Genomic DNA, 15,702 nt, shown 5'->3' with positions numbered 1-15,702 from the left:
CAGAAACAGCAGGTGGAGAAACTAAGTTTGGTAATAGAACTAAATTTGCAGGACATTATTTAAATGAGCTAACTCCTGTGTATCAACACAGTAAAGGAACAAACATTATTGCAAACTACTATTTAGAGATATGAAGGTAACTACCTGAAGAATTAAAATCAGTAGGAGGTAAAGCTGTCTCTGTGAATGAAGAGAGGCAGTAAATTTCATTATAAGCTCTAATGGTTGTTTTATTTTTTTTTTTTTTTTTTTTTTTTTTAAGATTTTATTTATTTGAGAGAGAGAGAATGAGAGAGAGATGTATTGAGAGGGGGGAGGGCCAGAGGGAGAAGCAGACTCCCCGCCGAGCAGGGAGCCCGATGCGGGACTCGATCCAGGGACTCCAGGATCATGACCTGAGCCGAAGGCAGTCGCTTAACCAACTGAGCCACCCAGGCGCCCTCTAATGGTTGTTTTAATTGTATATATTTATTACTTTAAAAATTCTTCTAAAAATTCAAACAATTCATTCAAAATATTTTTAAGTTCTCAAAGAAGACCAAATCTGGAATATGTACATATTACACCATGATTTTTTTTTTTTAAAGATTTTATTTATTTATTTGACAGAGAGAGAGAGAGACAGAACACAAGCAGGGGGAGCAGGAGAGGGAGAAGCAAGCTCCCCGCTGAGCAGGGAGCCCGATGCGGGGCTCGATCCCAGGACCCTGGGATCATGACCTGAGCCGAAGGCAGATGCTTAACAACTGAGCCACCCAGGCGCCCCCCATGATTTTTTTTTATTCGATTTATTTTACTTAAGCATGAAGCCGGAATCCCCATTCTCCACGTGCCAAAGCTTTCTAGCGGCAACGGCATGTTAGCAACAGACCTTTACTCAAGGCAGTAGAGCCAAGCCCAGCATATGCACAAAAGATGGTCTGACTCAGGCTTTCCACAGATGACTAATGGTACAAGGTCCAGAACAATGAAGCTTTTCATGCATACACAAGGCTTCGCTCCACAGATCCATCAGTAATTGATGGGGCTGTCTTCTGGCATAGTGGGGAAATCAGCATGGTCTAATTGCTCTGTCTCAGGATGTCTATATCCTTACCAAACTTGCCCTCAGGTGGGTGCTGGGGCTGCCAGATCATCTGCAAAACTGCCAAGGAGAGCTGAGAAGGACAGTATGCAAAGAAAGAAAACTCTTCAAATTACCAAGTACCATTATAAGTAAGTTTGCAAAGAAAACAGCAAATTATGTCATAAAACACTCCAATTAATTTGAAAATATTGTTCTCAAGGATGCAATAAGCTATAATATTAATTTAAAAACATATATTTTACTCCTGGTGTCCCAGTACTATATACCCATTTAGCTGTGGTTCAAAAGGAACTAGAAGCAAAATAAAAATTACATTTAAAAAGAGCAGAGAATAGGGGCACCTGGCTGGCTTAGTGGGTGAGCACACGACTTTTGTTTTGTTTTGTTTTTAAGATTTTATTTATTTATTTGACAGAGATAGAGAGCACAAGTAGGCAGAGAGGCAGGCAGAGGGAGAGGGATAAGCAGGCTCTCCGCTGACCAGGGAGCCCGATGCGGGACTCGATCCCAGGACCCTGGGATCATGACCTGAGCTGAAGGCAGCCGCTTAACGACTGAGCCACCCAGGTACCCGAGCACACGACTCTTAACCTCAGGGTTGTGGGTTCAAGCCCCACACTGGGCGTATATATTACTTAAAATCTTAAAAAAAAAAAAAAAAGATTAGAGAATATTTTCAAGATGAAAAAAGAATTATTTTAAGGGTGCCTGGGTGGCTCGGTTGGTTAAGCAACTGCCTTCGGCTCAGGTCATGATCCTGGAGTCCTTGGATCGAGTCCCACATCCACTCCCTGCTTGGCAGGGAGTCTGCTTCTCCCTCTGACCCTCCCCCCTTTCATGTGCTCTCTCTCTCATTCTCTCTCTCTCAAATAAATAAATAAAATCTTTAACAAAAAAAAAAGGAATTATTTTGATATATAACAAGTAGAAAAAACTGGTCTAATATAATCCAGAGATTGGAAAAAATGACGCTAGTTACATAAGAAATCCCTAACTACATAGAAACTATGAATATAGATAAAATGATACTGCTTCTCTGACACCAAGTATTTATTGTTTTGCGAAATCAACACTTACAATGATTCAGGATGAACATCATATGAAAAATATGTACTGGTAATTATCACATTAAATATGGAAATGATATATACTGTAACTATAAATGAGTCGACTATCTATCTAAAACACACAAACACATACGCAGGTTTTCAGCTGTGTCCACTATGAGTACATGGAAGCAATGACTCCTTCCCCCTGCCCAGGAACAATGAACATATTTAGAACCCAGATCTCATTTCTAAATACAATTCTCCATTAAAAGAAATCAGGGCTCTCTGAGCAAATATCTGATTCCAGGCTGGGGCTGGAAATTCTGGAACATCTTGCTATACCAGAAAATAGGGAAGTGCTCAAAGACTGAAGAAAACACATTAAAGGGACAGAAGATTTTTTTATTTATTTGACAGTGAGAGAGGGAACACAAGCAGGGGGAGTGGGAGAAGGAGAAGCAGGCTTCCCGCGGAGCAATGCAGGGCTCGATCTCAGGACCCTGGGATCATGACCCGAGCCAAAGGCAGACGCCTAACGACTGAGCCACCCAGGCACCCCAAGGGACAAAAGATTCTTCATGAAGGGGCTTCACCTAGTCAAATCCAGAACAATTTGAATATCTAAATAAATAAGGATAGAAACGGGCTATAACTCGTAAGACAAAGAATCTTTGAGTCTACACTGGTGTAAATAAATAAAAAGTAAATAAATAAAGAGGGAAGAAATGAAAGCTCTTTCTTACAGTAAAATGTAATAAATGTAGAAAGAATGACAGAATTAGAAAGCCACCACTTGGCATCCATTCTGTAATAAATTGCTTCAGACAAGAATCACAAATGGAAGTTAAAACTAGCAGAAGAAAGTTGATGAGAAGTAGATATGGATACAGTTTCAGAGTGTCTCCCTGCAAAAGGAAAAACTAACTCCACACGAAGGAAACAAGTAAATTCTGCCTTAACCAAGTAAGCAAAGTCAGTATCCCCAGTAATGGGACAAAGAGATGATCTTGTCTCCTGATACAACGTACTAACAAGAACACATCACTTCTACGCTTTTCGGTCAAAAAATGTATAACCTGAATCTAATCATGAGAACAGATAAACCTAATTAAAGAATATTACAAAAACTAAATAGCCTGTACTCTTCAAAAATGCTAAGGTCATAAATGTTAAAGATTCAGGAACTATTTTAGATGAAAGAAATGAAATAGATATGACAACCATCTGTAACATGTATTTCTGATCCTAGATCTTGACTGGGGTGGTGTTTTTTCTTTCCTATGAAGGAAAATAGTGGGACAACTGGAAAATTTTGAATAATTACCTAATTTTAATAATTATTATAACGATTTTATATGAGAATGTCCTCATTTTTAGGAAATTCACACTTAAGTGTTTAGGGGAAAAAGAAGCATTATGCCTGCAACTCTGAACAGTTCAGAGAAAAGATACTACCAGACAGAGCTAAAGCAAACTTGGTATAATTTTAACATTTGGGAAGGTATATAAAAATTGTACTGTTTCTGCAACTTTTACATAAGATTATTTTTTTTCAAAATAAAGTTAAAATAAAATATATATAGACAAGTCAAAGTCCTCTAACAAATGTGGAAAGGAACTAAAGCATAAACAAGTGTACTTACACCACAAACTGACAAGTCACTATATTTAAGTGCATGAAATTACCTTTCCATTTAAATGTGTGATAACATTTTGAAGTGGAAAGAACAACTTTAATATTATAAAAATTATGCATAAGCTAACATGATTCTACATAAAATATTATAGCAATGTTCCCTGGGTACATGTTTGTCTTCTCCCACAGGCCATAAGCCCCAGAGAATTAAATCTGATTACCTGTGAGGCCCCAAAATTTAGGTACTCAACAAATGTTTACAGAAATGAACTCAAACAAACTACATAGATTATCCCTATCTAGCTAATAAATTTGTTATAATCAACTCTAAAATCCCATTCTGGTTATTAAAGTTGCAGGGATATGGATTTGTGACAATGGTTCTCAAACTAAACCAGGCAACAGAACCTTCCACATACAAGAGTACTAAATCCAAGTCAGACTGTAGAGAACCGGTTTACAAGAGACTGGAGAGCTGGGAGCATGAGAGTTTAGAGCCCCATGGACAATGATTCTGTTTTCTCTGCCTGAGAAGGCTGTAGCCTTCAAGAAGGGAAGACCAGTATTTATAGCATCACTCTTAAAAAACAGTGCCTTGAGGGGCGCCTGCGTGGCCCAGTTGGTTGAGCGGCCAGCTCTTGATTTCAGCTCAGATCACGATCACAGGATCCTGGGATAGAGACTGGTGTCCAGCTCCATGCTCAGCGGGGAGTCTGCTTGAGGATTCTTTCTCTCTCTTCCTCTCCCTCTGCCCCAACCCCCACTCGTGTGCACGTGTGCTCTCTCTCGCTCAAATAAATAAATCTTTAGAAAAGCAAAAAACAGTACTTTGATGCACACCAGGACTGATAAACCAAAAACTCAGTTCTCATTGCAGTAGGAGCCAGCGTTTCAGGCCCCTAAGGTGTTGGGTGCTGAGGGAAACTGCACTGAAGTCAGGCTCCTTCTCTTCCCCTGCTCCTGGGGACTGCCCACTCCACCACACTTCTGTATCCATGCACCAATAAGTGGGGAACCATCCTACAAAACTTAAGACCTGATTTTTAACTTTATTTACTTAGAAATATCATTATGCACTAGCAAAGACTAATGAAGCACTATCATGTCTGGGATGGGGGCTGAGAGAAACATTTAAGAAATATATGAAAAATATGGTCACATACATTCTACACAGACAGATTAAGTTAATTGGTAAGAAGTAAGGCAAGGCAGGGGCACCTGGATGGCTCAGGTGATTAAGCGTCTGCCTATGGCTCAGGTCATGATTTCAGGGTCCTGGATCGAGCCCCACATCGGGCTCTCTACTCGGCTGGGAGTCTGCTTCTACCTCTCCCTCTCCCTCTGTGCTTTCCCTCTCTCTCACTCTCTCTCTCTCAAATAAATAAAATCTTAAAAAAAAAAGAGAAACAAAGTAAGGCAATAAAGTTAGTACATGAAAAAGAACCTAAATTATTGATATATATATTAAATGCTGTGTCTGATTAAAGAAAATTAAAATGGATTATATGGTTTACTGAGAGTATGTTTTAATAAATACTTTTAAAATTAAAATGTTTTAAGTGATTTATGCCTCACCTTGTTCCAGAAAAGATTTAAGGCCTATTACAAGGAAAGGTAAATTATAACATGATAGTGAAAGTATAGCAGGAATGAAAGAAAGAAAAAGAAAGGTATGAAAATATCAGAACCAGGAATAAAGCCAAAAAACAATATACCAGATAAGCCACATTTGATAGGAAGGCTCTAAACTTTCTAGCAGTCAGCAATAAAAGGAAAACCAACCAGTCACATAATTTATATATGCGAATTATTACCACTCAGAAGTACAACAATTCCAGAAGTGACATGAAATAGGAATTTATTCTGGGTGTGTAGGAAAAGAATTTGGAAAGGGGCAGTAATCACAAAAAGAACACTGCAGAATGCCCAGCGGAGCAATAGTATAGAGCGTATCAACTTAGACTTCAGGCATCAAAATGAAGTGGAAAGCAGTAAAAGCAATTCTCTTTGTAAAACATAATTAATGAAATATCTACCTCAATCAAATTAACATATTTACAATGCTTCTAGATACTGGTGCTGCTTCCTGCTCTATCCTCAAAATACTGTGAAATATACATAAAGACAAGTGAATATAACATTTTTTTGAATAAGATTATTATTCATCATTCTACCAAAGACAGTTTTAAGTTTTAGAATACTGGATTTGTAGCACCTTCTTTCTAGATGTAATAGAATGGCAAAGGTCACAACCTCTTGGAGATTATAAAAGTCCACTGAAGTATTTGAAGACTATTTTGCTCCCTTCTTGGAACAGCTGTTTTCACTTTGGGATTTAAAGTACCACTAAACTTTTTTTTTTTTTAAGATTTTTTATTTATCTATTTGACAGAGAGAGACACAGCAAGAGAGGGAACACAAGCAGGGGCAGTGGGAGAGAGAGAAGCAGGTTTCCTGCGGAGCAGGGAGCCTGATGCGGGGCTCGATCCCAGGGTCCTGGGATTGAGCCCCACATCAGGCTCCCTGCTCAGTGGAGAGTCTGCTGCTCCCTCTCCCTCTGCCTGCCTCTCTGCCTACTTGTGCTCTCTATCTCTCTGTCAAATAAATAAATAAAATATTAAAAACAAAAAAACGGGGGAACAAATACGTGGCTACCAACTCTTCATAGTGCTAAGGACACTTAAAAACCAAAAATAATGACCAAAAAAAATCAGATCAAAAAAAAAAGAGAGGAAGAAAATCGGAGCTTATTAAAAACACAAAAAAACAAGCTTATTTTTCTAATTTTGCTTAAGACTAGCAAAAGTTTCATCATCAAATACTATTTTGAATTAGAGCAGCTCTCAAAAATTTTGATTCTGGCCATAATAAGCAAGGCAAAAGACTCCAAAAGCTCATTTAAAGCACTATTTTCAGGCGTCTGGGTGGCTCAGTCGGTTAAGTGTCTGCCTTCGGCTCAGGTCATGATCCTGGGGTCCTGGAATCAAGCCCCGCATCAGGTTCTCTGCTCAGCGGAGAGCCTGCTTCTCCCTCTCCCTCTGTCTGCTGCTCTCCCTGCTTGTGATCCCTCTCTCTCTCTGTCTCCCTGTCAAATAAATAAAATCTTTAAAAAAAAAAAAAAGGACTATTTTCAACTTTTTAGTAGAAAATTAATTCTATGGCGAAGAAGTGGAGAATAATAAAACCAAAAGCTGCAGTAAGCATGTCACTAGCAACAAAAAGGAACTGTATACTATTTAACTTGTAAGAGAAAAACATGAACATCTATGCATGCTTCTATATTATAACAAAATGTCACAAGAGCTTTAATAGAGCCCAGAAGTAGTATTACTCTTGCTTTTATATATTTATTTCAACAATAAAAAATTCATCGGCATTACATTACCAAGCATATAAAACACAAGTGTCACTAGTTTAACAATGGGACTAGAGATGATTTGAGTATTTGAGCCAAAAACAACACATTTTAAAATCTAGTTATTGTATAAGAAGCATCAAAACTACTACACCATTAACATAAATATTAATCCTGTGTATTCCTTCCAGTTTTGTCTCCTATGGTTTTATTACAATGCAGACTACGAATAAGCAACCATTATCAGAAGAAAATGTGACACAAATTAGAGGAACAAGTAGAAAAGTGGCCTAGGATTTTCCATAACTAGCAGAGTTAAGCTGGATGTGTCAGGTGTGGAAAACTGAGCCTTCCAAGAGTTAAATGAGATCTGGGCCTTGACCTGGACCCATGCTTCAGGTCACTGCCTGAAAAGCTGCCCTCACTGCAGGTGCAAGTGGATCTAGCAATTCCTCCAAAGATACATTCTAATGGAAAATTTAAAAGAAACCTTGGATTTGTCTAGGATCCTGGAGAGTGAGATGCAACAGTATGATTAGTAAACACACACAGAGAAAGAGCATATCTTATCTCCCCAATGACAGCACTTTTCTATTCTCCAAATCATCTAAAAAGCAGCAGGCTATAAAAAAGTTAGGTACTACCAGACTTGATTTTCAGAACAAAAAATTAATCCAGTAAAAACCAAATATTTAGATAACTTATGACCTTAACTGCGCTAATCCAGAAAAGGAAAAAATACATTAACATTAATGCATTCTTAACCATAAACAAATTTATGTATTATTATTAAATTAGAGAGGCAGTATAATGAGTGGGTAAGAGAGACTAGCTAGACTCAAAGCAAAGGTGTGAATCAGGGCAAACTATTTAAACCTTCTGCGCTAAATTTCTTTAATCTACAAAATGAAAATAATTAGTGGTTCAGAATTCAAACAATTACACAAGTTAATTATTAAGTTAAATATTGTTAGGCTCCTAAAAGAGTGCATAATAAACACTGTATTAGCTATTATTATTTCTGTACATGGTAAACACCATGTTAGCTATTATTTCTGCTCAAAATTATCTTTAACATTACAGAGAAAAATTTGTAACTCTGATCAAGTATAAGAAAATTTCTACGTTCTCTTTTAAGAGATATTGTTGCCATAGTTTCAACAGTAATGACAGAGATATATATATATATATATACATGCTGAAACTTTATCAATTAATCTCAAATATCTAATAGCTTGATAACTGTTTAAAGTCACCCACCTGCCAGGTATAATCCTTTATAATTACTGAAGGCATTGGAATTACAAGGAGATTCTGAAGAATAAATGCAGCCTTAAAAAAAAAAAAGAAAAAGAAAATGTCAATACTGCCACCTTGTTGTCATCTCTGAAATAACCAAAATATTGAAATTTAATAATAAAAAAAATATCACTGGGCAACTGCACATGCTGAGACATCAATATGAGAGCTCATTGCTTGTTATATGATGACCTAACAGTGGGTGAAATTATTTCATCAGGAAATAGACTTTTCCCCATTTCAGAATTTTATTTTTCAAAAAAAATGATCTATAAAATATAAAATATGAACTGTTCTGGTAGCAGTTAAGAAATACACTTTCATGTTTCTATTATTATACACACACACACACACCCTTCTCTTTCTCTCCCTCATACAAGCTCCTCTCAATAAAAAAGTCCTAACTAAAAATACAAACCACAAATGTCCAACTTTACCTTCCACGTCCTGAAGATGGTCAAATTAAATAATCTTAGTAGTGTGAACACTGGTCATCTATATAGTGAAGATGACTATATGAGGGTGAATAACAGGGGTAACGGAGGGGATCCAAGAGAGTGAAATTTTCAACCATCTTAAGTCAGTAGATATCTTTAAAAATTGGTAAATCAAGAGGAAGCTACAAGTTTAAGCATTACTATTAAAAAACAAATAACAAGAAAATTACAGCATTTGGATTTTGGAACCGAATACTGGCAAATGGTGGGCCCTGGAGCTGCTGTTTCCTCCATAAGCCTCTAATCACTATTTCATTACTGTTTTTAAAAATATTTGCATCAATCATCATTTCAGGAAAAGCAGCAATGAAAGAAAACCACAAATTATTTAGAAAGATTTAAAGTAGGGTTTATTTTTCCTCTTAGGTCACAGGGTAACTACTACAGAGTATTCTGACAGCCACTCATCCCAAGTAAAGCTTTATGGATATTACTCATATACACTGAGGTAACAGAAAAGTAATTTTTTTCTGTGAACTACCTTTCCATGTGTAATTATATAGAAGAGTTTGTATAAAATATAGCAAATTCAGCTTTGATTTTGTCAAAATAAAGGACTCCAGTATTTACTGTGAATTAGTATCTTTTTTATTCTCTGATATCATTTTATTTGGGTGTTTTTGCAGGCAGAAAAGATCACGGTGGGTGATCAGTCCACAGTGCTGAAAAGAGAGTATGATTTTTAAAGACCATCACAACGAATTTCTACGGTTGAAAGGGGAAGAGGTGCTAAAGGGACAGCCGTACCTCCCGGCGCACCATACTACATTCCGACTGGTCCAGAAGAATGTTCACCACCGTTCCCCAGAGCCCACCAGAAATGTTTTGACAACTGTTTGACAATGCCATACAACCAGTTTCAAGGGTGGTCAGTGCTGATCCTAATCCCAGCGAAGTAAACCTCACCTGTTCAGATTAAAGAAAAGTTGTCAAATCAAAGAATCCAATTCCCTAACATGGATTCTTAATTTTTCTGGTACATAAGAGATCATACTTTTATGACACTGATGATCCTAAATTATAAAAGGCACTTACAGAAAATAGTGCCCTATAAATTTATATATGAATAAAAATCCTATTCCACAATTCAAACAAGCAAATGTCACAGAAAATTAAAACCAGGTATAAATAAGAATAAAAATTATAACTCACAAAACTCTTTCTAGAGAAAGCATCGGGTGCTTACATATCTTTTATGAACATGATTCCTGTTTATTCCTCATTTTTAAAGAGCTTATCTATTATTTTGTTCTACCATCCTTAAGTTATTAGTGTTTCTTCCAACTGACTTAACTTTTTTGAAACTTCTTTTCAAAAAGAAATAACTATCTTTTTATAAAGCATTTAGTATTTTCTCCAAAATTACTGTAAAAGAAGAATGTTTCAAGTAAGATTGATGAGGTATAATACGTTTACCATAGTCCCACTGCTGCTCAAGCTATGCATTTTGGTTCATTTCTGAATTCTGATTCTAAAAGTTTCACTGATAGCTACAGGGTAACAAAAAATAATGTAGTCATAACATAGTCAAGCAACAAGTCCAAGTTCAATGTGTACAAAGAATGGAACCTCTAGGTTCAGATCAAATAGTGTTTCTAAAAATCAAGGTTTTTAGTGGAATAGAATATAATCATTGCTTGCTTGAATTTAATGGATGGTGCCCACAGTTAACAGTACTGTATTATATACTTAAAAATTTGCTAAGAGGATGAATCTTATGTTCAGTATTCTAATCACAAAAATAAACAATATAGAGGACAGGAGGAAACTTTTGTATGTGAAGGATATGTTTACAACACTGATTGTGGTAATGATTTCAGGGGTGTACACTTATCTCCAAATTCCTGAACCTGTACACATTAAATATGTACAGCTTTTTGTATGTCAATCATACCTCAATAAAGTGGTTTTTAAGAAAAGAGGTAAGTGGGGGCGCCTGGGTGGCTCAGTTGGTTAAGCGACTGCCTTCGGCTCAGGTCATGATCCTGGAGTCCCAGGATCGAGTCCCGCATCGGGCTCCCTGCTCGGCAGGGAGTCTGCTTCTCCCTCTGACCCTCCCCACTCTCATGTGCTCTCTCTCATTCTCTCTCTCTCAAATAAATAAATAAAATCTTAAAAAAAAAAAAAAAAAGAAAAGAGGTAAGTGGACAAATGGCCAAAACTGGAAATTTTATTAATATAAAATTTTGCACTGCAATGGTATTATTGAATTAAATGACACACTAATGTCATTTCGCAGCTCTCCTTCTAAACTCATTGAAAATGGCTAGGTTTTTCCATTAATTTTTCACTCTTCTTTCTAAAAGTGAAAGATTCTATGATCCTTTCTTTTTTTCTATTTTTTAGTCTGTACTTTAATGAGTTTGACTGAAAAGGGTCTGCTATGAACTGAACTGTATCCCCTCTAAATTGGTATGTTGAAGCCCTAACCCCCAATGTACCTAAATTTGACGACAGAGCTTTTAGAAGGTAATTAAGGTTAAATGAGGTCTTAAGGGTAGGGTCCTAATCTGATGGGATTGGTGGCCTTAAAAGAGGAGGAAGAAAGGAAAGGTCACTGAGTGCAGAGTAAGAAGGCAGCTGTCTGAAAGCCAGAAAGGAGAGCCCTCACCATGTCAACCATGTTGACACCTTAATCTCAGATTTCCAGCCTCCAGAACTATGAGAAAATAAATTTCTGTGTTTCAAGTCACCTATGTTATGTGTTATGGCAGCCCAAACTAAGACAGGGAGTAAACAGCTTAAGGTGTAAGTCACTAAAATAATCTCAGTGTGGAAAATATGAATTCACATATATGCATACAGATTTTGTTTCATTTGTTTTTAATCCCACATAATGGACTCAACTTTCCCTCACACTGACCTCTGGGTCTCGATCAACCCATAATGGAATCAACCAAGCCAATCCTTGTTGAGTACGAGCATGCTCTTCACTGTGAGTACCCAAAGGCAAGAACCAAAGTGACATCCACTCCTAGAATGAAAAAAAGGGAAGAGACACATTAGGTAAGCTTCTAAGAATAAAACAGAGGAAGGTTAAATAACTGATTTTTTAAAAATCAAAACAAAGTTAAAATGTACTTAAGACTTGGCTTTCATTCGGTATTTAACCAAAACAAGGCAAAAAAAAAAAAAAGAAAATCTCAGCTTCTTCTTAGAAAGTTAAACAAAATAATTTTTCTTCAGAACTATTCCCTGCATGATTTAGACAAAATGTAGTTCTCTACAGCATGCACATTTCAATCAAATTTCAAATAAAATTCAGATTTGTGTAATATACAACTTCTAAGAAACATCTCAGTCAAAAAATCATTTTTGTCTAAGAAGAAAAGTCAAAAGAAACATTTTCATATAGGCCTGAAATGTGTGAGACACAGCACATTCCTTGTCTAGCATGCGTTCAGAAGACAGCAGCTTTTAATGCTCTCACCGAGCTCTGGGCCTGGATCATCATCTCGTGGGATAAGTGAAGCAAGCAAAGAACTGTGCTCTTTGTGACGCCTTTTCCCATAAAGGACATAGCATTTCCTCCACGCTCCACATAAAAAGAAGTAATGACCTGAGAAAACAAGGATAAACAATATCATGGTGGCTTTACTCTGAGTGGTATATAAAAATAAACATTTAACTTTCTACTAACTTGTCTGATTTGAATCCTAACCACATAAAGTATATGTAACATTCTTATAGTTTACACATTTCAAAATGGTTAAGATGGTATATTTTAGGTTGCTACCACAATTAAATATTGTTAGCTTAAAATTTTCTCTCTTTGGAACTTGTACAAAGGTATGTAGTATCCTCCTAGGAGACTTTTGTGATGTAGAATATGCTCATACATTTTTTAAATGTTATAGTATCCTTTAAGTAAAAGAGCTTATAAATATCTTATTGAAAACTATACTTAGAAATTGCTACTTATATAAAACTCTATTGGGGTGCCTGGGTGGCTCAATCGGTTAAGTGACCAACTCTTGATTTCTGCTCAGGTTATTGTCTTAGGGTAGTGAGATCGAGCCCAGCATCAGGCTCTGCACTGTGCGTGGAGGCTGCTTAAGATTCTCTTTCCCTCTGCCCCTCCTCCCCAAATCATGGGCTCTCTAAAAAAAATAATTTTTAAAAAATTTTAAAAACTTGTTATCTGACCAATACAATAAAAAGTATTTCAGTTCATTCATCCAAGGCCTCTGAATGCTTTTATTCATCACAGCATCCTTTGAAGTAAGTCATTTTGTCTTAAAATAGAGACTACTTTCTAGTTTGGATTTTTTTCAGTTCATACAGCAGATGATTTTAAAAAGACCATAAATCATAAATGTTTGGCAAAGCTTATTTAACAAAAGCAATTTATTTGAAGATGATTTGGGATCTGTGAGCTACGTCAGAATTTTCATAAACCAAATAAGTGTATATTATGTCTGAAAAATAAAACGAGACTGTCCAGGAGTTAAAAACTCTAAGTGATGGGCTCTGCTCTACTACTCCTTCCTCAAGTGTATATTTGAAATTTTTCATAATTAAAAGCTTAAAACTTTAAGGGACTATCTTAGAAATAAGATACCAGAACGACCAAGTCCTTATTATTCTACTCTAAGTCACTGGAGATAACTACATTGTGATTTCATGCCTAGCTGATAAAGGACAAGCCAAGAATTTCAATACTATCTCCTTTCAATCAGACCTTTTTGTCAGATCCATGGAATTATATTCTGTATGTCTGATTTTAAGGATTTAATTATCACAGTTTATTCACCTGTCATAATGTATCATGCTTAGTTTAAAAGCCTCATTTCTCAACCACAAAAAGCAAATATTCCCATTCAAATTTCACTGGGCAAAAACAAAATACCTATATTAGAAACACGGCTCCCTTCTGAAAAGGAATCAGCTTTAATGAGAAACTATACAGCAAGTCCTCTGGACCAACAATGACTTTGTTTCAATGTGTATTCACATAAGCCTTACTTCATTCTTTAAAAAAATACACTTAACCAGTAGTAAAATAAATAAATCTAAATGTTTACTAATTATGTAATTATGCAAAAGGTCCCAAGTAAGATTTAATGGGACTCTGCCACAGTGTCTAACAAAAGTGACAGACATCTTCGTATTATTTTCCTGTCACTTAATGTGAAGACAAAAAGATTTTCTTTCCAAGACACTGTATAAAGCGTGAAATGTGTTTATACCAAATCAAGATTTGTTAATCAGTGGAACATTATAAAACAGGGATTGTACGTCTTAATCTATTCCTTAGCTAATACATTGTGTTGATTTTTATCACCTCAAAGACAAGTGAACTTAGAATGACATTACTGCCTTTTTGCCTCGACTTCTCACAGAACTAAGAAGCCCTTTTGTTCTCCAACACCGAGAAAGCTCATTTTAATATCTGGTATTTGAAACATGAGGTGTGATCTGAAATCTCTCCTCTTACACAGTTTTAAAAATACAAGCACTCCGGATAGTTTCCAAATATAAACAATGTTAGCACTAGCTTCTTTAGTCACTGTTGTAGCAGACCTACACATATCCCTGATCTGAAACAGATAAAAGTCACTTCACAGAGGAGATGGGTTCTAAAAGGTTTATAAATGGAGTATATACAAATCACATTAGACATAATGCTGTAAATTAGGTACTTTATACTGAATTATATTTTAAATGCATTAGAGGATCTGACTTTTTTAAAAAATATTATGGTAAGACCTCTAAGCTAACATAACTATTCTAAAAAATGCATACATTTCTGGACATGTTGAAGTTTGGGACTAATTAATATACTGTCAGTGTGTACTTTTTCAGTATTTATAATTATCCAAGAAAAAAATTTATTTGATTAAAATGGCTACACTAAAATTCATATTAAATTTTATAGTACACCTAATAGTATTTAGGATTTTGAAAACTTTTTAACAAAATAAGATGTACTTTTGGGAAAAATTCTAGGTAACATCATCTGAAACATGGTTTACAGCTGAATATACATCACCTAAAGCATGATTTAATAATAAAAGCACAAAAATTAAACACACATCATCACTTACATTCATTTATATCACATTTTCAATATTAATTCAAACTGTACTCTAAAAATCACACATAAGATACATATAAATTAAATTACTATTTCTCCAATATGTACAAATCACTATGTTAGGATAAAGGGGAACTATGGGAAAGTGGAAATGATCCAGTGATGATTCTCACAAGCTTACAGTCTAACAGATAAACACATAAAACAAAATAGAAATACAATGTCTTAAGCACCATAATAGTGGCCCATACAAACTGCTGCAGGTACACAACCAAAGAGACCAGTCAGTCACTCTTTACTGAGTGTGCATGTATAGAAGATAAGACTTCCTTAAGGAAGGTAAATGAGTAAGTGAGATCTTAAACTTTGTGTACAGACTGCCACCCGAAAAAGAAGAAATTATATGAATAGACTTTTCAAATAAACTTTTTTATTTAGTGAAAAGAGCCAAATAAAACGGAAACTTCAGAGACATGGGAATAAATTAAAAGAGATATAAGATTTAAAATGCAAGATTACAAAGAGCCATATGCACTTGAAAAAGAGCTTTGGGTTGAAAGGCTTGTTTTTAAAGGATAATCTGGTGGTAGGTAGACGGCTGGACAACAAGTAGGAGTGTGCGGTGGGAAAAGGAACAGGAAATGATGGATACAAATTGGTCAGACTATCCCATGTCTAGAATGCCCATCACTATCAATCAGATCATTCATCTTTCAAAATCTATCTCTACACTGCCTCCTCT

At 35.9% G+C, this 15,702-nt stretch overlaps 1 protein-coding gene across 1 annotated transcript in view; it reads right to left on the bottom strand.

Moving 5' to 3' along the window:
* The window catches only part of RTTN (rotatin), a 150,799-nt gene that overhangs the window by 60,030 nt on the left and 75,067 nt on the right, over positions 1–15,702 (bottom strand). Inside the window, exons 29-32 of the mRNA XM_021686411.1 lie at positions 12,354–12,482; positions 11,787–11,897; positions 9,671–9,829; positions 8,388–8,459 (exon numbers count right to left, since the gene is read on the bottom strand). Coding sequence (XP_021542086.1) covers positions 8,388–8,459; positions 9,671–9,829; positions 11,787–11,897; positions 12,354–12,482 — 471 coding nt within the window. The remainder of the gene's footprint in view (positions 1–8,387; positions 8,460–9,670; positions 9,830–11,786; positions 11,898–12,353; positions 12,483–15,702) is intronic.

The sequence above is a fragment of the Neomonachus schauinslandi genome, chromosome 14, assembly GCF_002201575.2.
Source record: "Neomonachus schauinslandi chromosome 14, ASM220157v2, whole genome shotgun sequence".
NCBI classification, from domain to species: Eukaryota; Metazoa; Chordata; class Mammalia; order Carnivora; family Phocidae; genus Neomonachus; species Neomonachus schauinslandi.
Note: the sequence above shows the minus strand (reverse complement) of the source record. Positions and strands in the feature narration are given on the sequence as shown.